Source organism: Ptychodera flava, assembly GCF_041260155.1.
Source record: "Ptychodera flava strain L36383 chromosome 23 unlocalized genomic scaffold, AS_Pfla_20210202 Scaffold_23__1_contigs__length_28996876_pilon, whole genome shotgun sequence".
Taxonomy (NCBI): domain Eukaryota; kingdom Metazoa; phylum Hemichordata; class Enteropneusta; family Ptychoderidae; genus Ptychodera; species Ptychodera flava.
This window is the reverse complement of record NW_027248277.1, coordinates 17,663,411-17,690,541: the sequence shown is the minus strand read 5'-3', so window position 1 is coordinate 17,690,541 and position 27,131 is coordinate 17,663,411. Positions and strand designations below refer to the sequence as shown.

General features: G+C 36.1%; 1 protein-coding gene across 1 annotated transcript in view; it reads left to right on the top strand.

Moving 5' to 3' along the window:
* The window catches only part of LOC139123535 (guanosine-3',5'-bis(diphosphate) 3'-pyrophosphohydrolase MESH1-like), a 116,877-nt gene extending 90,598 nt beyond the window's left edge, over window positions 1-26,279 (top strand). Inside the window, exon 3 of the mRNA XM_070689705.1 lies at window positions 25,356-26,279. Coding sequence (XP_070545806.1) covers window positions 25,356-25,739 — 384 coding nt within the window. The 3' untranslated portion in view covers window positions 25,740-26,279. The remainder of the gene's footprint in view (window positions 1-25,355) is intronic.
* Window positions 26,280-27,131: the final 852 nt, after the last annotated feature.

Sequence of the window (27,131 nt, the reverse complement as noted above, 5' to 3'; positions counted from 1 at the left end):
CGCAGCGATGTCTGTCTGTCTGTCTGTCTGTCTGTCTGTGTGTCTGTCTGTCTGTCTGTCTGTCTGTCTGTTGGTCCATTTTCTCAAAAACGGCTGAACGTATTTCAGTCAAATTTGGTAGACATCTTCAGAATTCAAAGGCTAGAACTGAAAAGGTTTTGGTGGGCGTGGCTTGCATATTAATGAAGTTATCACAGTTTTAATTTTCTGATACATGGTAGTCTATGGCAAGCCGGTATCTGTGGTTTGAGGGCGCTATCCCCACGTTACACTCTGGCTAGACGATGCTGAAATTAGACTCGGTTTCAGATTCGGTTTCGGATTCGGTTTCGGATTCTAGAGACTGAAAGAAATTTTATATTTTCAGCCAATTGTTACACTGTGGAATACTGGATTTTCCTTACTTTCCCTCGACCCTTTTTTCAGCTAAAATAACATCTAATCACACTTAACAAAGTGAAAATAAGTACATAGGGATAACTTAGCAATACAAATTTTTTAACAAAATGTCATGTGATCTCGATGACCTTTGACCTTAAATATGAGTATATGTCCATAACTCAGTAACCACAAGTGCTACACCCTTCATATTTGGTATGATGGGAGACCTTATGACATCACATCCTGTACCTTATTAATTATGTGCATATCTAATTCTGGACCAGCAAATAGAGCTAGAGGTCTGATTTTTGGTATATAGGTATAACTTAGCAATACAATTTTTTTGACAAAATGTCATGTGACCCCCAATGACCTTTGACCTCAAATATACATATATGGCCATAACTTAGTAACCCCAAGTGCTACACCCTTCATATTTGGTATGATGGGAGACCTTATGACACCACATCCTGTACCTCATTAATTATGCGCATATCTAATTCTGAGCCAGCCAATAGAGCTAGAGGTCTGATTTTTGGTATATAGGGATAACTTAGCAATACAATTTTTTTGACAAAATGTCACGTGACCTCGGTGACCTTTGACCTCAAATATACATATTTGTCCATAACTCAGTAACCACAAGTGCTACAGCCTTCATGTATGGTATGATGAAACACCTTATGACGCTACATATTGTACCTCATTAATTATGCGCATATCTAATTTTGAGCGAGCCAATAGAGCTAGAGGTCTGATTTTTGGTATATAGGGATAACTTAGCAATACAATTTTTTTGACAAAATGTCACGTGACCTCGGTGACCCTTGACCTCAAATATACATATTTGTCCATAACTCAGTAACCACAAGTGCTACAGCCTTCATGTATGGTATGATGAAACACCTTATGACGCCACATATTGTACCTCATTAATTATGCGCATATGTAATTTTGAGCGAGCCAATAGAGCTAGAGGTCTGATTTTTGGTATATAGGGATAACTTAGCAATACAATTTTTTTGACAAAATGTCATGTGACCTCGGTGACCTTTGACCTCAAATATACATATTTGTCCATAACTCAGTAACCACAAGTGCTACAGCCTTCATGTATGGTATGATGTAGTCTGGCAGAGACCCTGCGATTCGCGTTCTTCAAAGCGTCAGTCAGTTGCACGCGCGCGCCCTTCAGAGACGCGACGCGAATCCCAGGGTCTGGACGTTCTTGCAAGCGACCGGTCGGATTTCTGCCTGATCCGGGTACTTTATAGAACTCCACACATCCGTTAATCAAAACAAAAATGACAAGTAGCATAGCAAAATAAAATTAAAAATGAAAAATAAAAACATATCACGTATATAGGTCTACCGGCTACTAGTATATATTCTCTCCGCCCAGTTAGATAGGTGTTTCTTTTGACGTCACCACCCTTATGAATATTCATATACTTGCAAGAACTGACAGTCGCTGTGTCTGGCAGCGCGTGCTCACAGCTGCACAGCGTAGCCTTCGAATGCAGGCCCAACTTTGGCGCGCACAAAACAAGGCACAGCGACTGTGGAGAGTCTAGGGATGATGGGACAGCTGATGACGCCACATCCTGTACCTTATTAATTATGCGCATATCTAATTCTGAGCGAGCCAATAGAGCTAGAGGTCTGATTTTTGGTATATAGAGATAACTTAGCAATACAATTTTTTGACAAAATGTCACGTGACCTCGGTGACCTTTGACCTCAATATACATATTTGTCCATAATCAGTAACCACAAGTGCTACAGCCTTCATGTATGGTATGATGAAACACCTTATGACGCCACATATTGTACCTCATTAATTATGCGCATATCAATTTTGAGCGAGCCAATAGAGCTAGAGGTCTGATTTTTGGTATATAGGGATAACTTAGCAATACAATTTTTTTGACAAAATGTCACGTGACCTCGGTGATCTTTGACCTCCAATATACATATTTTTCCATAACTCGGTAACCACAAGTGCTACACCCTTCATGTTTGGTATGATGGGTCACGTTATGAGGCCACATACTGTACCTTAATAATTATGCGCATATCTCATTCTGAGCGAGCCAATAGAGCTGGATGTCTGATTTTTGGTATATAGGGATAACTATAGGAGAGAAATTTTTGACCAAATGTCATGTGACCTCGATGACCTTTTACCTAAAATATATGTTTATGTCAGTAAATAAGTAACCACAAGTGCTATGTCCTTTGTATCTAGTAGGATGGGAGACCTTATGACAACACACGCTTTACCTCATTAATTATGTACACATCTAATTCTGGGCAAGCGAATAGAGCTAGAGATCTGATTTTTTTGGCATATAGGGATTAATTAGCAATATAATTTTTTTGAAAATGTCATGTGACCTTGATGACCTTTGACCTTGATTATACATATATATGCATATTTCAGTAACCACAAGCTATACCCTCCAATTTTGATAGGATATTAGACCTTAAGATGTCACATCTTGTACCTCATTTATAATGCGCATATGTATTTCTTGGCTGGCCAATACTGCTAGAGGTCTGATCTTTTTTCCCGATTTAGACATGCCTCATGTGTTTCAAATTGGGAACAACGACATAGACCTATGTGCCCATAGATCTCACATATACACTCCAATGATACTTCTTAATGACCACATTTTCCTGCCCCATCAAGACTAGTACTCCTATTACAAGTGGGGACTATGTCATTGTAAATGACTTGTTGAGTTAATGGTTGTATCACAGTATTCGATATATCTAATTCTGTATTTTTTCCATTTTATATTCTGAATATATACATGAAACATATTTCACTGTCTCCAGTACATTTCATTTAAAGGCGCCCTTCTCAATCCCTGGTTCTCGCATTAGCAAATGTGTCAACAGCCCATAAACAGTTTGTCATTCTTTTGTTTTCCATTGAATATTTTATCAAGGAAATAATATTTATATTAGATAAATCTGATATTGAGTGGGGGATTTAAGTATTTTCACTTCATGCACTTTATCCCTTTCACACATGTTCAAATATCTGACCAGAGAACAAACACTAAATAGCCCAGGATGGGAGCTACAGTGTCATTGACGCTATTTTTACTTCAGCCAATTCCTAATTTGCATATTAAATGAATTTTCATACTTAGGGATATTCATCTGAATTGACTTGATCAAAATTGATGTAACTTGCTATGTACATTTCAGACACTGTAATACAATATTATTGAAAGTCATTAATCATTTTCTCTTCAGCAAATTCCTAATTTGCATGTTTAATGAACTTTCCTTATTAGAGATATATATCTGAATTGACTTGACCAAAGTTGACAAAACTTGCTACATATATTGCAGATACCATGATACAACATTATTGACAATCATTAAGCATTTTTACTTAAGTCAATTCCTAATTTACATATTTAATGAACTTTGCTTATTAGGGATATATACTGGGATTTACTTGATCAAAGTTGGCAAAACAAGACAACATTGATGATTATACCTGGTTAAAACAATATCGAAAGTCTTTCACATTTTCATGTCAGCTAATTTACAATTTGCATCTAATGAGCTTTCACAGCTCGGCATATATGGCTTGAAGGACTTGGCCAACGGTAATTACACTTGCTATATAAATGACAGCAGTCAAAGAACTTTAATATTTTTATTTCAGCTAATTACATATTTGTATACTTCATGACCTTTGAGAATTAATCAGCGGTGATTATTGTTCATTATGTTGATCATAATACTTTCAATGAAGTTGCAAACATGTGGCAAAGGTTCAAATTTACACATAATTGTATGAAACACGTGAGCATTTTCAGTTCATATCTGGTTTGCTCACGTGTTCACACACGTGGGCATATGTCGCAGCGATGTCTGTCTGTCTGTGTGTCTGTCTGTCTGTCTGTTGGTCCATTTTAACAAAAACGGCTGAACGTATTTCAGTCAAATTTGGTAGACATCTTCAGAATTCAAATGGCTAGAACTGAAAAGGTTTTGGTGGGCGTGGCTTGCATATTAATGAAGTTATCACAGTTTTAATTTTTCTGATACATGGTAGTCTATGGGAAGCCGGTATCTGTGGTTTGAGGGCGCTATCCCCACGTTACACTCTGGCTAGACGATGCTGAAATTAGACTCGGTTTCGGATTCGGTTTCGGATTTGGTGTCAGATTCTAGAGACTGAAAGAAATTTCATATTTTCAGCCAATTGTTACACTGTGGAATACTGGATTTTCCTACTTTCCCTGGACCCTTTTTTTCAGCTAAAATAATATCTAATCACACTAAACAAAGTGAAAATAAGTATATAGGGATAACTTAGCAATACAAATTTTTTGACAAAATGTCATGTGATCTCGATGACCTTTGACCTTAAATATGAGTATATGTCCATAACTCAGTAACCACAAGTGCTACACCCTTCATATTTGGTATGATGGGAGACCTTATGACATCACATCCTGTACCTCATTAATTATGCGCATATCTAATTCTGAGCCAGCCAATAGAGCTAGAGGTCTGATTTTTGGTATATAGGGATAACTTAGCAATACAATTTTTTTGACAAAATGTCACGTGACCTCGGTGACCTTTGACCTCAAATATACATATTTGTCCATAACTCAGTAACCACAAGTGCTACAGCCTTCATGTATGGTATGATGGGACAGCTTATGACGCCACATATTGCACCTCATTAATTATGCGCATATCTAATTTTGAGCGCGCCAATAGAGCTAGAGGTCTGATTTTTGGTATATAGGGATAACTTAGCAATACAATTTTTTTGACAAAATGTCACGTGACCTCGGTGACCTTTGACCTCAAATATACATATTTGTCCATAACTCAGTAACCACAAGTGCTACAGCCTTCATGTATGGTATGATGAAACACCTTATGACGCCACATCCTGTACCTCATTAATTATGCGCATATCTAATTTTGAGCGAGCCAATAGAGCTAGAGGTCTGATTTTTGGTATATAGGGATAACTTAGCAATACAATTTTTTTGACAAAATGTCACGTGACCTCGGTGACCTTGGACCTCAAATATACATATTTGTCCATAACTCAGTAACCACAAGTGCTACAGCCTTCATGTATGGTATGATGAAACACCTTATGACGCCACATATTGTACCTCATTAATTATGCGCATATCTCATTCTGAGCGAGCCAATAGAGCTAGAGGTCTGATTTTTGGTATATAGGGATAACTTAGCAATACAATTTTTTTGACAAAATGTCACGTGACCTCGGTGACCTTTGACCTCAAATATACATATTTGTCCATAACTCAGTAACCACAAGTGCTACAGCCTTCATGTATGGTATGATGGGACAGCTTATGACGCCACATATTGCACCTCATTAATTATGCGCATATCTCATTCTGAGCCAGCCAATAGAGCTACAGGTCTGATTTTTGGTATTAGGGATAACTTAGCAATACAATTTTTTTGACAAATTGTTACGTGACATCGGTGACCTTTGACCTCAAATATACATATTTTTCCATAACTCGGTAACCACAAGTGCTACACCCTTCATGTTTGGTATGATGGGACACGTTATGACGCCACATACTGTACCTCAATAATTATGCGCATATCTCATTCTGAGCGAGCCAATAGAGCTGGATGTCTGATTTTTGGTATATAGGGATAACTATAGGAGAGAAATTTTTTGACCAAATGTCATGTGACCTCGATGACCTTTTACCTAAAATATGTTTATGTCAATAAATAAGTAACCACAAGTGCTATGTCCTTTGTATTTAGTAGGATGGGAGACCTTATGACAACACACGCTTTACCTCATTAATTATGTACACATCTAATTCTGGGCAAGCGAATAGAGCTAGAGATCTGATTTTTTGGCATATAGGGATTAATTAGGAATATAATTTTTTTTTTTTGAAAATGTCATGTGACCTTGATGACCTTTGACCTTGATTATACATATATATGCATATTTCAGTAACCACAAGTTCTATACCCTCCAATTTTGATAGGATATTAGACCTTAAGATGTCACATCTTGTACCTCATTTATAATGCGCATATGTATTTCTTGGCTGGCCAATACTGCTAGAGGTCTGATCTTTTTTCCCGATTTAGAACCGTAACTTAGACATGCCTCATGTGTTTCAAATTGGGAACAACGACATAGACCTATGTGCCCATAGATCTCAACATATACACTCTAATGATACTTCTTAATGACCACATTTTCCTGCCCCATCAAGACTAGTACTCCTATTACAAGTGGGGACTATGTCATTGTAAATGACTTGTTGAGTTAATGGTTGTATCACAGTATTCGATATATCTAATTTAGTCCGTGGGCTAGAGGGGGTCTACGTGCACCCCCCCCACAGGATAACAAACCTGTATTTTTCAGAACCCTTGGGATCCCTAGAATACGAAATGGAATTTTAACAGAAAAATATAGGGACGCAATAGCTGTTATGGTCATGTTTTGAAGGGTACCGCAAAATCACGATTTTCCAAGCCAAATGCATTTTCGTCAAATCTGTCTTCTTGTAAGTCATGTGCTGAGCTCATTTTTTAACATAACCTCACTTGTTTGGTATCATTAGAAAGGAAATTTATTCCTCTTTAACATGACATATTGCACTATGCAATATCTTCTACAGTTTTTGTCAAATATAACCAAAACTTACCCCTTACCCCAAAATTTAACATTGTAAATTACAGTAAAACTCAAATTCTACCAATTTTTTAGCTGGGCATAATAAAATATGCATTGCTTTGTCTGAAATCTGTTTTATTTGATACAGGGACATGTCGGAAATATGAAATAGACTTTTAACAGAAAAAATATTGGGAATCTACAGCTGTAACAGTCATATTTTGAAGGGTACCGCCAAATAACAGTGTTGCAGATTTTGCATGCATTTTTGTTAAAACTGTCTTCTTATAAGTTATCTGCTGAGCTTGTTTTTGGATATAACCTGGCTTGTTAGGTGTCATTAGAAAGATAATTTACTAATCTTTGAAATGACATATTGTAACATGCAATATCGTGTGTAGTTTTCATGATATGTAACCAAAACTTACCCCATACCCCTAAGTTTACATTGAAAATTTCAGTCATAGCTAAAATCAAATTCTACCATTTTTTAGCTTGACACAAACAATCTGGCCGTTTTTGCTATGAAATCTGTTTTATTTGGTACAGGGACATGTCGGAAATATGAAATAGACTTTTAACAGAAAAAATATTGGGAATCTACAGCTGTAACAGTCATATTTTGAAGGGTACCGCAAAGTAACAGTGTTGCAGATTTGCATGCATTTTTGTTTAATTTGTCTTCCTATAAGGTATCTGCTGAGCTTGCTTTTGGATATAACCTGGCTTGTTAGGTATCATTAGAAAGATAATTTACTAATCTTTAGAATGACATATTGTAACATGCAATATCTTGTGTAGTTTTCATGATATATAACCAAAACGTACCCCATACCCCAAAGTTTACATTGAAAATTTCAGTCATAGCTAAAACCAAATTCTACCATTTTTTTAGCTTGACACAAACAATCTGCCGTTTTTGCTATTAAATCTGTTTTATTTGGTACAGGGATATATTAGAAACATGAAATAGACTTTTAACAGAAAACATATCGGGAATCTACAGCTGTAACAGTCATATTATGAAGGGTACCGCAAAATCATAGTGTTGCAGATTTGCATGCATTTTTGTTAAATTTGTCTTCTTATAAGTTATCTGCTGAGCTTGTTTTTGAATATAACCTGACTTGTTAGGTATCATTAGAAAGATAATTTACTAATCTTTAGAATGAAATATTGTAACATGCAATATCGTGTGTAGTTTTCGTGATATATAACCTAAACTTACCCCATACCCCAAAGTTTACATTGAAAATTTCAGTCATAGCTAAAACCAAATTCTACCATTTTTTTACCTAGACATATAACATCTGGCCATTTTTGCTATTAAATCTATTTTATTTGGTACAGAAACATGTCAGAAATATGAAATAGACTTTTAACAGAAAGAATATTCGTATTCTATGGCTGTAACTGGCATATTCTGTGGAGTACTGCAAAATCACAGCAGTGCAGACTCATATGTGTTTTTGTTAACTTTGTCCCATTGTAGGTCATCTGCTGCGCTTATTTTATTACATAACCATGTTTATTTGGTATCATTAAAAAGCTAATTACTATTGTTCTTAATGACATATTGTTATATGCCATATCTGATATAGTTTTCACGGAATATGACGAAAACTTACCCCATACCACAAAGTTTATATCGAAAATTACTTTCGTAGCTATCGTCAAATTCTACCAATTTTCTAGCTAGACATAACAAATAAGGCAATGCTTTATATGAAATCTTTTTATTTGGTACTGAGGAATGTCAGAAATATGAAATAGACTTTTAACAGAAAATATATTGGGACTCTACAGCTGTAACAGTCATATTTTGAAGGGTCTCGCAAAATCACAGTATTGCCAACTCGCTTGCTTTTTTGTTAAATCTGTCTTCTTATAAGTCATCTGCTGAGCTTGATTTTTGACATAACCTGACTTGTTAGGTATCAATAGAAAGGTAATTTACTAGTCTTTAAATGACATATCGTAATATGCAATGTCTTGTTTAGGTTTCATGAAATAGGACCAAAACTTACCCCATACCCCAAGGTTTACACAGCAAATTACTGCAAATCTGAAACTCTACCCTTTTTTACAATTTATTAACTTTATATACCAAAGGCAATGCTTGTATGCAATCTATGAAATCTGTTTTTGTTAAAAAAGTATGTCACAAATATGAAACTAACTTTTAACAGGAACATAATATGATTTGTAGCCTTTTGGATCATATTTGGAAGGGTACCCAGGTATCAGGGCAAATTTGCCGAAACACATACATTTGCAATATATGGGTTCCCCCTCCTAAAATGATCTTAATGACTACTTAATTGTATCATCTTCCCGTTATAAGTTACTTTTATACTTGTGACATACTTTTGTAACAAATAAATCAGATTTTAAACAAGAATTGCCTTTTGTATTATGTGCAGCAAAAATGGTAGAATTTAAGATAAGCCGTAATTTGCGATTAGAACTTTTTGGGTATGGGGTAAAGTTTGACCATATTCCAGGAAACTATGAATGACATTGTATATGACAATATGTCATCTTCAAGAAAATAAATTGCCCTACTAATGATACCTCACAAGCCAGGTTGTGTCACAAAATAAGTTCAGCAGATGACTTACAAGAAGAAGAATTTAACAAAAAAGGTGCCAGTTTGCGGTACTGCGATTTTGCATTTCCCTTCAAAATATGGCTGTTACAACCATACAGTCCAAATATTTTTTCTGTTAAAAGTCTATTTCACATTTCTGACATGACCCAGTACCATATACAACAGATTTAATACCGAAACAGAGCTATTTTTATCATGTCTAGCTAAAAATTCACGGAATTTGATCACGTTATCTATGACAGTACTTTCAATATAAACCTGGGGTATGGGGTACGTTTTGGTCATATTCCATGAAAAATATACAAGATATTGCCTGTTACAATATGTCATTGTAAAAATATTCAATTACCTTTTCAATGATACTAAACAAACCCAGTTATGATCAATAACAAGCTTAGTAGACGACTTATAAGATGACAGATTTAACAAAAACGCATGCGAATCAGGAATACTGAGATTTTGCTGTACCCTTAAAAATACAGCTGTTACAGCTATAGAATCCCAATATTTTTTCTGTTAAAAGTTCATTTCATATTTCTGATATGGCAAAATACAAATAAAACAGATTTCATACAAAAAATTGTCTAATTTTTTATGTCTGCGTAAAAAATTGCTGGAATTTGACAGTAACTATGACAGTAGTTTTCGATGTAAATTTTGGGGTATGGGGTAAGTTTTGGTCATATTTCATAAAAATCTATACAAGATATTGCATGTTACAATATGTCATTTTAAAGACTAGTAAATAATCTTACTAATGATACCTAACAACTTACATTATATTCTATAAGAAGCTCAGCAGATGACTTAAAAGACGATAGATTCAACAAAAATGCACACAAGTCAGGAATACTGAGATTTTCCTGTACCCTTCAAAATCTGACTGTTACAGCTGTAGATTCCCAATATTTTTTCTGTTAAAGTCTATTTCATATTTCTGATATGTTCCTGTACCAAATAAAATAGATTTCATAGCAAAAACAGCCATATTTTTTGTGTCAAGCTAAAAAAATGGTAGAATTTGGTTTTAGCTATGACTGCATTTTTCAATGTAAACTTTGGGGTATGGGTAAGTTTTGGTTACATATCATGAAAACTACACAAGATATTGCATGTTACAATATGTCATTCAAAAGATTAGTAAATATCTTTCTAATGATACCTAACAAGCCAAGTTATATTCAAAAACGAGCTCAGTAGATAACTTATAAGACGACAAATTTAACAAAAATGCATGCAAATCTGCAACACTGTGATTTTGCGTACCCTTCAAAATATGACCGCAACAGCTGTAGAGTCCTAATATTTTTTCTGTTAAAAGTCTATTTCATATTTCTGACATGTCTCTATACCAAATAAAATAGATTTCATAGCAAAAACAGCCAGATTTTTTGTGTCAAGCTAAGAAATGGTAGAATTTGGTTTTAGCTATGACTGAAATTTTCAATGTAAACTTTGGGGTATGGGGTAAGTTTTGGTTATATATCATGAAAACTACACACGATATTGCATGTTACAATATGTCATTACAAAAAATAGTAAATTATCTTTCTCATGATACCTAACAAGCCAGGTTATATTCAAAAACAAGCTCAGCAAATAACTTATAAGAAGACAGTTTTAAAAAAATGCATGCAAATCAGCAACACTGTTATTTTGCGGTACCCTTCAAAATATGACTGTTACAGCTGTAGATTCCCAATATTTTTTCTGTTAAAAGTCTATTTCATATTTCTGACATGTCCCTGTACAAATAAAACAGATTTCATAGCAAAACGGCCAGACTTTTTGTGTCAAGCCAAAAAAATGGTAGAATTTGGTTTTAGCTATGACTGAAATTTTCAATGTAAACTTTGGGGTATGGGGTACGTTTTGGTTATATATCATGAAAACTACACAAGATATTGCATGTTACAATATGTCATTCCAAAGATTAGTAAATTATCTTTCTAATGATACCTAACAAGCCAGGTTATATTCAAAAGCAAGCTCAGCAGATAACTTATAGGAAGACAAATTAAACAAAAATGCATGCAAATCTGCAACACTGTTACTTTGCGGTACCCTTCAAAATATGACTGTTACAGCTGTAGATTCCCAATATTTTTTCTGTTAAAAGTCTATTTCATATTTCTGACATGTCTCTGTACCAAATAAAACAGATTTAATAGCAAAAACGGCCAGATTGTTTGTGTCAAGCTAAAAAATGGTAGAATTTGGTTTTAGCTATGACTGAAATTTTCAATGTAAACTTTGGGGTATGGGGTAAGTTTTGGTTATATATCATGAACACTACACACGATATTGCATGTTACAATATGTCATTTGAAAGATTAGTAAATTATCTTTCTAATGATACCTAACAAGCCAGGTTATATCCAAAAACAAGCTCAGCAGATAACTTATAAGAAGACAGTTTTAACAAAAATGCATGCAAATCTGCAACACTGTTATTTTGCGGTACCCTTCAAAATATGACTGTTACAGCTGTAGATTCCCAATATTTTTTCTGTTAAAAGTCTATTTCATATTTCCGACATGTCCCTGTATCAAATAAAACAGATTTCAGACAAAGCAATGCATATTTTATTATGCCCAGCTAAAAAATTGGTAGAATTTGAGTTTTACTGTAATTTACAATGTTAAATTTTGGGGTAAGGGGTAAGTTTTGGTTATATTTGACAAAAACTGTAGAAGATATTGCATAGTGCAATATGTCATGTTAAAGAGGAATAAATTCCCTTTCTAATGATATCAAACAAGTGAGGTTATGTTAAAAATGAGCTCAGCACATGACTTACAAGAAGAAAGATTTGACGAAAATGCATTTGGCTTGGAAAATCGTGATTTTGCGGTACCCTTCAAACATGACCATAACAGCTATTGCGTCCCTATATTTTTCCTGTTAAAATTCCATTTCGTATTCTAGGGATCCCAAGGGTTCTGAAAAATACAGGTTTGTTATCCTGTGGGGGGGGTGCACGTAGACCCCTCTAGCCCACGGACTAATTCTGTATTTTTTCCATTTTATATTCTGAATAATTACATTAAACATATTTCACTGTCTCCAGTACATTTCATTAAAGTATTTTCACTTCATGCACTTTATCCCTTTTACACATGTTCAAATATCTGACCAGAGAACAAACACTAAATAGTCCAGGATGGGAGCTACAGTGTCATTGACGCTATTTTTACTTCAGCCAATTCCTAATTTGCATATTAAAATGAATTTTCATACTTAGGGATATTCATCTGAATTGACTTGATCAAAATTGATGTAACTTGCTATGTACATTTCAGACACTGTAATACAATATTATTGAAAGTCATTAATCATTTTCTCTTCAGCAAATTCCTAATTTGCATGTTTAATGAACTGTTCCTAATTAGAGATATATATCTGAATTGACTTGACCAAAGTTGACAAAACTTGCTACATATATTGCAGATACCATGATACAACATTATTGACAATCATTAAGCATTTTTACTTAAGTCAATTCCTAATTTACATATTTAATGAACTTTGCTTATTAGGGATATATACTGGGATTTACTTGATCAAAGTTGGCAAAACATGACAACATTGATGATTATACCTGGTTAAAACAATATCGAAAGTCATTTCACATTTTCATGTCAGCTAATTACAATTTGCATATCTAATGAGCTTTCACAGCTTGGCATATATGGCTTGAAGGACTTGGCCAACGGTAATTACACTTGCTATATAAATGACAGCAGTCAAAGAACTTTTATATTTTTATTTCAGCTAATTACATATTTGTATACTTCATGACCTTTGAGAATTAATCAGTGGTGATTATTGTTCATTATGTTGATCATAATACTTTCAATGAAGTTGCAAACATGTGGCAAAGGTTCAAATTTACACATAACTGTATGAAACACGTGAGCATTTTCAGTTCATATCTGGTTTTCAATGGTGAGGTTGGACCTATATACAGGGAAATGAAGGTGTTCACCACTGTGCTGTGGTTTAACCCTGTTGTTTTCAATGGTGAGGTTGAACCTGTATACAGGGAAACGAAGGTGTTCACCACTGTACTGTGGTTAACCCCATTGTTTTTAATGGTGAGGTTGGACCTATATACAGGGAAATGAAGGTGTTCACCACTATGCTGTGGTTAACACCATTGTTTTCAATGGTTTATAGGTTGGACCATGAGGTAGTAGAGAAGGAGTCACAACTAGGCGGAGATCAAAGGGACCATGTGTTTTGCCGCTGTTTGCCTTACTAACTACTCTATTAGCACTAACGGGACTTGCGAACGCGTTTTCTCGGATTTAGGAAACAAGATTAAGTTCGTTCGGTCGTTCGGGTGTTTTGGCCGTCCCTTGGCAGTTGACATATCTTCAAACATGGCGTCACGTGTCCAAGTGTTGCGTCGGGAAGTTCGAGTCGTTCCGCTGATTTTGATGTACATGATGTTAAAGAGGTCGAGGAACAGATAATTGAGGAAGGGAGCTTTGGTATCTGCAAAGGCGCGGAGACTGAGTTGATCATAGCTTGCGATTACAAAAAAAATGCCACTAGGGCCTACATCGTAGAGCAGCATTGTTAACACGCCAACTTTTTCCAAATCCAGTTCTTGGTTCCTGCCATGTTTTATCATGTTGTACTGGCATTAATGATAAGGTTAAATAAGAAAGCATACCTTTTAACTGCTACGTCCATGACTTCAATGAATGGTCGCGACATAAAAACAACACGTACGATGCATTGAAACAAAGCGTCACAGAGTCGCCTATGGCGTCGCTGGCGTCGCGTCATAAACACCCGGGAAACGCTACAAGTTTAACCCACGCTCACGGCAGTGCTGCAGACCGCTGCACCATACTCAGTACATGATTGAAAAGTTCGTGATCAGAACTTTCATTCTAACAAGGAAAGGTTCCTGCGATCGAATGTAAAGTATATAAAAAACGACGTTAAAATTTCCAAGATTTTGAGAATTAAAAACTTAAATTCCTTGTAGCTTCACTTTTCGTGGACGGAACGTGTCGGTTCTTACACTATCATGACGCACTTGACCAAAGCTACGCATATACAGTCTTTGCGCATGCCTTATGACACTGTGGAGAAACTGAGTTGCATTAGCAAACCCAGGTTAATTTCACTCAGTTCGGTTGCGAAGGTACCGTCGGCAACGCAGATGGCGGGAAAGGGGTGTTAAACAATGGACATAAAGGGATTAAACCAATGGTGCACAATAGTAATAAACGTAATTATATCAGTTGTGACTCCTTCTCTACTACCTCCATTGTTGGACCTATGTACAGAGAAATGAAGGTGCACCACTGTGCTGTGGTTTAACCCCATTCTTTTCAATGGTGAGGTTCGACCTATATACAGGGAAATGAAGGTGTTCACCACTATGCTGTGGTTTAACCCCATTTGTTTTCAGTGGTGAGGTTGGACCTATGTACATGTGGGGAAATGAAGGTGTTCACCACTGTGTTGTGGTTTAATCCCATTGTTTTCAATGGTGAGGTTGGACCTATGTACAGGGAAATGAAGGTGTTCACCACTATGCTGTGGTTTATTTTAACACCATTGTTTTCAATGGTGAGGTTGGACCTATATACAGGGAAATGAAGGTGTTCACCACTGTGCTGTGGTTTAACCCCATTGTTTTCAATGGTGAGGTTCGACCTATGTACAGGAAATGAAGGTGTTCACCACTATGCTGTGGTTTAACACCATAGTTTTCAATGGTGAGGATGGACCTATGTACAGGGAAATGAAGGTGTTCACCACTGTGCTGTGGTTTAACACCATTGTTTTCAATGGTGAGGTTGGACCTATATACAGGGAAATGAAGGTGTTCACCACTATGCTGTGGTTTAACACCATTGTTTTCAATGGTTTATAGGTTGGACCTATGTACAGGGAAATGAAGGTGTTCACCACTATGCTGTGGTTTAACACCATTGTTTTCAATGGTTTATAGGTTGGACCTATGTACAGAGAAATGAAGGTGTTCACCACTGTGCTGTGGTTTAACCCCATTGTTTTCAATGGTGAGGTTGGACCTATGTACAGGGAAATGAAGGTGTTCACCACTGTGCTGTGGTTTAACCCCATTGTTTTCAATGGTGAGGTTGGACCTATGTACAGGGAAATGAAGGTGTTCACCACTGTGCTGTGGTTTAACCCCATTGTTTTCAATGGTGAGGTTAGACCTATGTACAGGGAAATGAAGGTGTTCACCACTGTGCTGTGTTTTAACACCATTGTTTTCAATGGTGAGGTTGGACCTATTACAGGGAAATGAAGGTGTTCACCACTGTGCTGTGGTTTAACACCATTGTTTTCAATGGTGAGGTTGGACCTATGTACAGGGAAATGAAGGTGTTCACCACTGTGCTGTGGTTTAAGACCATTGTTTTCAATGGTGAGGTTGGACCTATGTACAGGGAAATGAAGGTGTTCACCACTGTGCTGTGGTTTAACACCATTGTTTTCAATGGTGAGGTTGGACCTATATACAGGGAAATGAAGGTGTTCACCACTGTGCTGTGGTTTAACCCCATTGTTTTCAATGGTGAGGTTGGACCTATATACAGGGAAATGAAGGTGTTCACCACTGTGCTGTGGTTTAACCCCATTGTTTTCAATGGTGAGGTTGGACCTATGTACAGGGAAATGAAGGTGTTCACCACTATGCTGTGGTTTATTTTAACACCATTGTTTTTAATGGTGAGGTTGGACCTATGTACAGACAGGGAAATGAAGGTGTTCACCACTGTGTTGTGGTTTAACACCATTGTTTTCAATGGTGAGGTTGGACCTATGTACAGGGAAATGAAGTGTTCACCACTGTGCTGTGGTTTAACACCATTGTTTTCAATGGTGAGGTTGGACCTATATATAGGGAAATGAAGGTGTTCACCACTGTGCTGTGGTTTAACACCATTGTTTTCAATGGTGAGGTTGGACCTATATATAGGGAAATGAAGGTGTTCACCACTGTGCTGTGGTTTAACCCCATTGTTTTCAATGGTGAGGTTGGACCTATGTACAGGGAAATGAAGGTGTTCACCACTGTGCTGTGCTTTAACACCATTGTTTTCAATGGTGAGGTTGGACCTATGTATAGGGAAATGAAGGTGTTCACACTGTGCTGTGGTTTAACCCCATTTTTTTCAATGGTGAGGTTGGACCTATGTACAGGGAAATGAAGGTGTTCACCACTGTGCTGTGGTTTAATCCCATTGTTTTCAATGGTGAGGTTGGACCTATGTACAGGGAAATGAAGGTGTTCACCACTGTGCTGTGGTTTAACACCATTGTTTTTCAATGGTGAGGTTGGACCTATGTACAGGGAAATGAAGGTGTTCACCACTGTGCTGTGGTTTAACACCATTGTTTTCAATGGTGAGGGTGGACCAATGAACAGGGAAATGAAGGTGTTCACCACTGTGCTGTAACGCCAATTTTGATGTTTTTCGACAATTTTGTTCATAATATCAACTGTAATTTCTTGTTCTACTCCCCCAAAGCCAATATTTATCTTGTCAACTCAGCCTGTAACCGGTACATGTATAAACAGTGTTATTGTTGTTTACAAGTTTAAGTGAAGTCTGGTTTGTGGGTAAAGGAACTACATACAAAAATAAAGATAATGAAAAAATCATCACTAGATAGAGTTTCTTGCCCATTAAGAGCAAGCATGTTAGAAAACTGTAAGACTAAACTTTCATGTCTAAGGATTGTTAATTTGCACAAACTGATGCTGTTTAGAAACAATTGGATTAATTTAAACAGTGACTTTAATCATTCACAACAAGAAAGGCCATATTTTCTGAGTCAATAAAAGTATATAATAATAATGCCAGCAACCTTGCATCCGACAAGCACATAAAACAGCAGTTCAAATTTGTTTTTTTGTCGTGAATATAGTCATCAACATGAAAGATTATGGGTACATACGAACTATCATAGAAAGAAAAACATTCCACACACTATACCATATTACAAAATAGTAAAACTATCAATAATCTGAAAACTATCAATAATCTAAAAGTTCTTCAAATATGACATTGGTACACATAATTCTCAAAAGAAAATAAAACATTCTGCACATTATCACATATGATAAATAACACTAAAACTAATGATAATCTTAAAGGAGTTCTTCAAACAAATATCTGGAATAATGTCTCTGACATCAAAATCACTGATAACTTCACAAAGTAAAGAAAGGCAATCATGAACATCAAAATGTCACTAGATATCATCAACAAAACACAGTCTGGTACAATTTATTATGATGTCATCACTGTACAAACACTTTGATGCAGTGGTTGTTCATATCTGCTACAACCACCCGGCAAGGTACATCATCTGTCAGTGCTATACCAGTGGGGAGGTTCAGCCCATCACTATCACTATCAATACGACAAACAAAACTTACCACTACTCTCAAACTTCAGTACATTATTAGGGTAATTAGTAGTAACATAGACATATTTATCATTTTCAATTGCTATTCCCCTTGGACATCTCATCTTACCATCCCCACTCTTACAATCAAAGGAATACAAATACTGGTCACGCGCATTGAATACCTGGATACACTTGTTATCCCAGTCTGATACAAATACCATTCCAGTACTTGAAATGACTACACCCCAGGGCCACTTGAATTCCCCTAGACCTTTACCTTTTGAACCAATTGACCTAAGGTATTTGCCATGTTGTGTATAAACCCTGACACAATGCCCATCCCTGTCTGTCACATAGACATTGCCATCTACAGGACTAATCCCAATACCACATGGATTTTTCAACTCATTTTGTCCAAAGCATCTGATGACATGTCCATTCTCATCACTGACAACTACTTGATTGTTGTTGTCATCTAAACTATAGTATGTATTATCACTTGATATAGCTATATCACGTGGTGTGAAAGGCTTCTTGAATTGTTTGAATTCCAACATTTTCTTAAATGTTCCCTCTCTGGTGGTTATCTGCAACCTATTATTGTCTTTGTCTGCAGTGACAATGTCTCTGTTTTTGTTTATGGCCACACTCCAGGGTTCGTTGTACTGTCCCTCAGCACTTCCTTGACTGCCAATGGTCTTCACCAATCCTTTGATGACAGGTATGATGACAGGACAGCCTGGTATTGGTTGATCTCCTATTGTCATGGTAACTTGATATTTTCCATCCAATTGTCCAGCCACTGTAACTCTGTGTGTACCATCTCTGTTATCAGCTACATTGATGTCTTCCCATGATGCATCAGGTTTTCTTACCTTGGCTTTCACTTGTTGTTTTGGGATGACTTGTTTTCCTGTGGAATCTCTGGTTGTGATCAGTAGGTCTGCAGAGTCACCTTTCAGGAGTTGTTTTGGAATGTTTTCAACTGTACACTTGGAGATGTCAATGTGATATTGAGATTTAAGAATTCCCAGAATACCATACTCAGAGAATTTATCATGTGATGTGAATATGAAGTCCTCATCTTCAAACTTTGCTATGGTTTCCATGGTAATCAGTTGCTTGATACGAGTTCCAACATCACCCTTTGTGGAGAGAAGTTGAGCAGCATTCCCATGATGCATCAGTGTCTCTATGTAATTGCTTGCACTCTTAATGTTACCATGTTTTAATTCCATCTCATCAATATCAGCAGCTGCTCTTTTAATTTTCATTTTGTAATTGTTTTTCAGTTCATCTATCAGTCTCTGCTCTTCTCTCTTTATTTTCTTGATGATTTCTTCTGCTTTCATTCTCACCTTCCTTTCTTCTCTGCTGCACTGCTCTGTAAGATCAGTGTGTATCTGCTTGGCCAGGGTTTTGTTCTTTTCAGCTTCCTGTTCTTTCACTTTCAGTTTGTCAACCATGGCTTTCAATTCTGTAAGATACTCATCTGCTGCATCTTTCAAGTCTCTGTGTACATGTTCTGGTATGCGGTGTTTGACTATGGTGCAGTTTGAACAGACAGGTACCTGACAGGTTTCACAGTAGAATTCAATTTTGTTCTCAGTGTGGACACTGCAATATTCCACTGCTTGTAGTGTAACAGGACTGGTTGTCATTGCTGTTTTATATTCTCCAATGGTCATCAGTTGATGTGTCTGTGTGACTGGTAGTTTTCTATGCGCCTTAACACAAATGCTGCAAAGATAGTGTTTACACTCCACACACCTGTGAGTGGCTGTATTTTCTTGACAAGCTTCACATTTGATCTCAGTTCCCTGCATAGACTCCAGTCGTTGCTTGAATATTTCAATCAGATTGCTCATAAAGAAGTTGCCTTTTATCGCTGGCACTCCTCCAACAGGAAGCTGATATTGCTGTCGACATTCTGGACAGTTTAGAGATCCAGTCTTCTCAACCAGTGTGACTAAACACTGCTCACAGAATGTATGCAGACATGGTAGAATTTTAGGAGACTTGAACTGCTCCAGACAGATGGTACAACACAGGAAATCTTCACCAATTTCTTCCAAAACTTTACGTTCAGGAGCAGCAGCCATTGTGCATAGGTGTGTCTGAGTAAACCAGCTGTAGACAGGTACAGAGCTGATAGCAGATAGGGTCCCTCAGTATTGCAGATATAGTTCATGTTGTCATGTGACCAATACAAGGCTGATGTTCTCAACTGTTGCACATTACTGCAGTATACACTAACATAGGGAGTTCTTGATGACCTACTTCTTGATCACGCGATCTATTGCATTGAATGCATGTACTTGTGACTGTGGTCAAAGGTCATTTTCACAAGAATTGTGTTGAAGGTACATGTACACTCTGCATTGCCCAGGGCTTTTGTTAAGAACCTTAGCTGAACTTTACACAGAACTCTAGTTAGGGGCGTCATCAAAAGATCTATGTCTGAAAAAAAACTTAATTGCTTAAGTTTGGGGGTGGGGGGGTTTGGCCAAATTAATTTCTGTGTAATCAAAAACGATTTAACGTGTTTTTGGCAAATTTTACGATTTCAAGGTTGCTTTTTGTATGCTCTAACCGATCCAGTGACCCGTATTTTTTTTACTTTATGATGGTTTTCAATTTTTATTTAATTCGAAATGGTACATTGGTACGTCGTTTGAAAGAATTAGTACAGGGTATGAGTCCGCAATGTTTTTCAATTTTAGGTCAGTTAAGTTAGAAGGGGGGGGGGGTGTCGGAGGCCAAACTTAAGCAATTAAGTTAGATTTATTATATTGAACTTTTGATGTTGCCCCTTACTAGGCCCTAGTAGGGACTCAATAAGGTACTTTGACATGACAAAATTCAAGACATTTAGTTTAGAATTTTATCACAAAACCTTATTTTATTTCAAGTGTTTCCTTTTTTTACATTTTTGTTGATTTTGTTTCAGTTTTTATTTTCTTTAGTTTCATTTTTTATTCTGTATGACTCTCAATGTTTTTTCTGTAATTTCTTTTGCCTTATCAGTCAACATATACCGTATGGTAGACTGTAAAAAGCTTACAGTATGATAAGAAACATCCACACATTCTTAAAGTGACATGTAGATTTATGAAATTTTATAACTTTAAAAGGCACTTTTGGCGATTCTTGGTATCACCTTTGTTCTAGTCTGTAAGAGGATTATGGAGGTGTGATAGCCTTTTGTTTTCCATTGGAATTGTAATCTGGTGGGTAAATTTTCTGATGAGACAATCTGGTGCCAACACAGGCCTTTAAGGTTACACCGACTGGGAACAGTTTTCCTCAAAGTAAAACCCTGCAAAAAACTAAATGATACCAGTATGCAAATTTATTTTTACTCAGATTTGATAAATTTCCTTTATCTTGATGCTGTCTTTAAATGCCACGTCTATTACATCTTTCATTATAAAACTTTATTGTCATGATGTTACTTCCAAACTGATATTAATTCCTGTAAAGTTACAAACTATATCTTTAGGAATTTCGCTAGTGATGTTGTTCGTAAGAAGGGGCAAGAAGCAATAAAGATTATTGTCAGAATAAAAACCAAAATGTCACTTTACAAAGAACTACAGCTATGCACACTACATACCCTACACTAATTAAAACACTAAATATTTTCACTTCTCAACTTCTTTATTTTTCTCTCAGGTGTTGCAAAAATTCTAGCCAAGGAAGCTGGGGTCAGCGATTTGAAAATACTCCAGGTATGTTTGTCCTCTGAAAACTGTATTCACAAGTCCTTAGATGTGGAGAACATTTTCCCGAAGCACACGTACGCTTTGGAAAGTCTTTTTCAATGGCTGTATAAAGTGTTTTACTGAACTTTCAATGATTTATTGTCACATACTTTTTGTAGAAAAAGCCAGCACCAGGTGAAATTGGACGGTTGTAACAGCATTTTAACAAGCTGAGATTATGAAAAAAATTACCGAATTGCTAAGTAATCGAGAATAACTCAACCAATATCAAGCTATTCATATACACGGCAGATTGCTAAATGCAATGTCAGAGTAATGCCCTTTCTTATATATAATATCATTGGCTGAAAGTATGCCCATATTTTTGCAAGCGATTATATCATTGGCTGAAAGTATGCCCACACTTTGCGAGGGACAATATCATTTGCTGTTGGTTTTTGTCACAATATCACAGGGAACTTAGTGCTCTGGTAGTTGTTAGTGCCAATATGTGCCAATGGAAGCTATTCTTAAAGGTTGGAAAAACTGCCTGTCTGTATGTATGTGTGTATGTGTGTATGTATGATGTATGTATGTAATCCACCGCAAAAACTCCTAAATCGCAGCACCTACCATCTTAGTATTTGGTGTACAGGTGTATCCAGGGGTGGAGATATGATATTGTTGAAATGAACATGTCAGTGTCAAATGAGGAAAAAAGGAAAATCCTGCAAATTGCTAAAACTTTGTAAGTGTTGGTCAGATTGGGTTGAAACTTGGTATGCAGGTTCCTTTAGGTATTCTACACAAGATGTCTACAGATTTGGGTGAAATTTGAATGTTTGTATTTTTGGGGTAATTTTTTTCAATTTTTTAGTCAAAACATCTCGTTCTCTAAAACAACTTGTCGGATTGCTTTTAAAGTTGGTATCCATGTTCCTCGGGATGACCTCAGTCAAGTTTGTATATATTGTATTGAAATTTTGATATTTATAATTTTAGGGCAATTTTCCTAATTTTTGATCAAATTTGTTTTTCTCCAAAAGTACTCATCTGATAGATTTGATGTTTGGTATACAGGTTCCTGGGGTTTATCTTAATGTGAACTATTTAAATTAGGATGAAATCTGCAATTTTGTATTTTGGGGCAATTTTTTCAATTATGATCAAACTGTGTGTTGCACTAAAACTCTTGTTTGATAGCTTTCATATTTGGTATACAGGTTCCTTGGGTTTATCTTAATGTGATATATTGGAATTAGGATGAAATCTGTGATTTTGTATTTTTGGGGCAATTTTTGCCATTTTTGGTCAAAAAATTTGTTTTTCAAAAAGTACTTGTCTGATATCTTTGATATTGAGTAGACAGACATGTTCCTACAGATAATCAGAATTTCCAAGAATCAGAATTTTCCAGAATGTTCAGAATGTTCCAATTATGACAAAATCTTCAATTTTAAATTTATGCAGGCGTTTTTGCAATTTTGGTCAGATCAACCTTAAGCAGGCGATCAAAGATATCCTCCTTCATCAGCACGTGTCACAAAAAGTTATTCTCTACATTACACAAAGGAGCGCTATTGGCTGTTAGGTTGCTTGTTTAAATTTTCAGAGAAATCTCTTCAAGTTTTTAGTTTGTGAAGTTTTTTCCAAATTTTGACAGAAAAAATTACAGAAATAGTTCACTGTATTGATTTGAAATTTGGTTTTTATATCCCTACAAATGTTCTGATACATATATTACCATGTCAGAATGAGATCAACAATTATTATTAATATGGGAGGCATCATGGGCCAGTGGCTAGAGCAGCGGACTCACGATCAAAGGATGGTGAGTTCGTTCCCGGTATGGCTATGGTGTTGTGTCCTTGAGCAAGGCACTTTATTCCTCATTGCTTCTCCCCACCCAGGAGTGATGGGTACCTGGTAGGACAGTGGTTGCAATGTGTGCGTTTAGCTCTGCTGCGCTTATTGGCTGCACATGTGAGCTGTTGTTTGCTCCCAGGGAGTTGAGTGGTATCATATTAGGTCCAGTGACCAGGGGTAATAATAATTGTAAAGCGCCTTGAGCACATGAACTTGTGGATATGAGCGCTATATAAGAACCCATTATTATTATTTTATAATACTCTTTTGTCTTTGATGTTTTTGGTAACAAATATCTTCACAGCAACCACTTCCAATGCTAGTTTGAAATTTGGCATGAAGGTTACTTTGAGTAGTGGTACCATAACATATTCAGATTGTGTTGATATGAACAAAATTAATAAATATTGTGAAAAGACTTTTTCATTTTTGGTAATTTTATATCTACTGGAATTAAGAGTACATAATGTAGTGATTTGGCAAGCATTTGATATGGTAAACTGTATTTGTGTTAAATGCGGTAAAAAATCATTAGAAAACATAGCTGAGGTGATTTTAGCAGGTTTGGTTTCCAACAAATATATTCCGAAATTTTTTCCATATTTAAGAGTGTCAGGTTATAAATAGTTTTTTTTTCAGGTTATAAATAGTTGTCACACTTCCTTCCATCTGGTCATTGTATCTCTTATGCAAACATGGTCAATACAAAGGGGTGGACCATTTGATATCCTGGGTGGGGGGTTCCTGGCAGATTTTGAAAAAATTCCAAACAAATGTCAATAAAAAATCAGCAAGAGAAGGTTTGACAAAATAAAAAGGTGGGAGGGTTGGAAAAAATGTGCAATGGATCAGCTAAAAAAGATAATGTACGTCATCAATCTTCCAGACCCCCCCCCCCAAATTGTCAACCCCTGATGTCTTTTTGCTCATAATTAACCGTGCAAGTGTATATTAGTTGAAGATGTCAAGTTAGGTGAGGATTTGAAATGAATAGTCAAATTCACCACTGTTAATTTCCTTAACTTTATCCCTTGTGTTGTCATCCTTGTGTAATTGGTTAAGTTTGTAAGTTTTTCCAGATGTGGATGCACCAGCTGTTCTGGAAGAAAACAATGTTTACTTTTCCCTGTAGGGTTTCTGAGCCAATGATTGTATCTTGAAATCTCTCCATGTATCTAGTGTATGGGCAAAATGTAAACATTGGTTTGATGTCACGCTTATCTTCAGTTACATAAATTCCCAACATTATCAGTATGAACACACAACAGCAACAACAAATTAATGAGTGTTCTTCAATTTTATCAGCATATAACAAAAACAACAATCACATTACTAACTTCCCTGTGATCAGAGTGTAATACCTCTATGCTGTTATGTCTAAATGTTTTAGTGGAGACAGTGGTTTGAATGAAAAATTTCTCTGCTAATTGAACTTTTTATTGAAATTCAATAATATGGCTTTTTCCCTGTCATAATTCATTCACCAAAAACAAACGTTTGTCAGAAAAAAACAAGAAAACAACTAATTTATCTATACTTTTTTCTCAGATTGCACCGAAGACTATCAAAATTATTAAAAACTTGCAAAGTTTTCATACAAGAGGGGAACACACCCTCTAGTTGTCTCCCTTACTAATCACTTTTTGTAACTGTAAGTTAAACCTCTCTTTGTGTTTCTCGTCCCTTCCTTAGGCAGCGTTGCTGCACGACACTGTAGAAGACACCGACACAACATTGGAAGAAATCGAAGAACATTTCGGTAAAGATGTAAGACAAATCGTGTCAGAGGTAACAGATGACAAGTCCCTCCCCAAGATGGAGCGCAAACGACTACAAATAGAACATGCACCGCACATAAGTCGCGAAGCTAAATTAGTCAAATTAGCTGACAAATTGTACAATTTACGAGACTTGAAAGAAATCGCCCCTGAAGGATGGACACCTGAACGAATACAGGACTATTTTCTTTGGGCAGCCAAAGTCACCAAGGGACTCAGGGGTGTTAATAAAGTGATGGAAGAAGCGTTGGACGAAATTTTCACTGAAAAAGGTGTACTGGCAGAATCACAGCCATAGTGATGAAGCATTGTAGTCTTTTTAAAATTTGTTTCATCTGAACATTCTGAATGGCAAGGTTGCCCTCTTGACTTGTAAATTTGGTGTAAGGGTGACAATGAGTATTTTTGTAGATTGTTGTAAAATATAAAGTCTTGTTTATTCCCCTACTCAGTGCTTTATCTTTACAAGTTAATATTACATCTTACAGTTTAGTCTGACCAGCAATAAAATACATCGTTGTGAGACGTGTGGCAGGAAATAGAAGGCCACATTCATGTTAACTCCCCAATAAGTTTGATTTGTGACATTTTATTCAGTATGTTTGTTTCTGTAACACCTTTGCTGTCAGGGTCTACTTCTGAAATGTTGTTTAATATCATGGAATTTGATGTGTCAAGAAGACAACGTTTGTATATGTGTTTACTATTGTTCCTGACAACCTGTGGATGTCGTCTGCATTTTTTTCAAAGTATTCATAAATATGATGATGATCAATATACCAGATGCAAAAATATGGAAAATGTTTTTAGCTTCTAAAAGAACATATGTGAGCAAAGTAAACTGAAAGTGTACAGATAAATAAAGATCATCTTTCTCACGTCCGAGAGAAAGGGCATTCCTCTAATCATTCGACTTGTCTCTCTATCATAGGAGTAGCAGATGTATATATATGTATGTATGTATGTATGTATGTATGTATGTATGTATGTATGTGTGTGTATGTATGTATGCATGTATGCATGCATGCATGCATGTATGTATGTATGTAAATTATTTTTTTTTACATTTGGCGCCTCGTCTATATGCGTGTGTGTATGTATGTATGTATGTATGTATGTATGTATGTATGTAAGTATGTATGCATTTGGCGCCTCGTCTATATGCATGTGTGTATGTATGTATGTATGTATGTATGTATGTATCTATGTATGTATGTATCTATGTATCTATGTATGTATGTATGTATGTATATATGTATGTATGTATGTATGTATGTAAGTATGTATGTATGTATGTAAGTATGTATGTATGTATGTATGTATGTATGTATATATGTATGTATGTATGTATGTATGTATGTATGTATAGGGCTTCAACTGCACCTTCTATACCGGTATGCATTAAGTGGTCACCTGCGATACGTGTGTTTATGAATCCTTCATGTAGGGCCTAGGTTAGTACAGTAAGGGACTGGATAGAAATTACAGGTTACAGGGAGGGAGGGAGGGCTGGAGCTTTTTAAAATGATGCCACGCACACATTACAATAAATTACCCACAATTCCCTTTTATTTGTATCCTTGAAGGTTACTTTTCTGCATATAAGCACTAATGTGCAGCATCAGAATAATTGTTAAATAATATTAAGTAAAAGTACGTTTAGAAATTTCAGTGAAAGTTTCAAAATAGC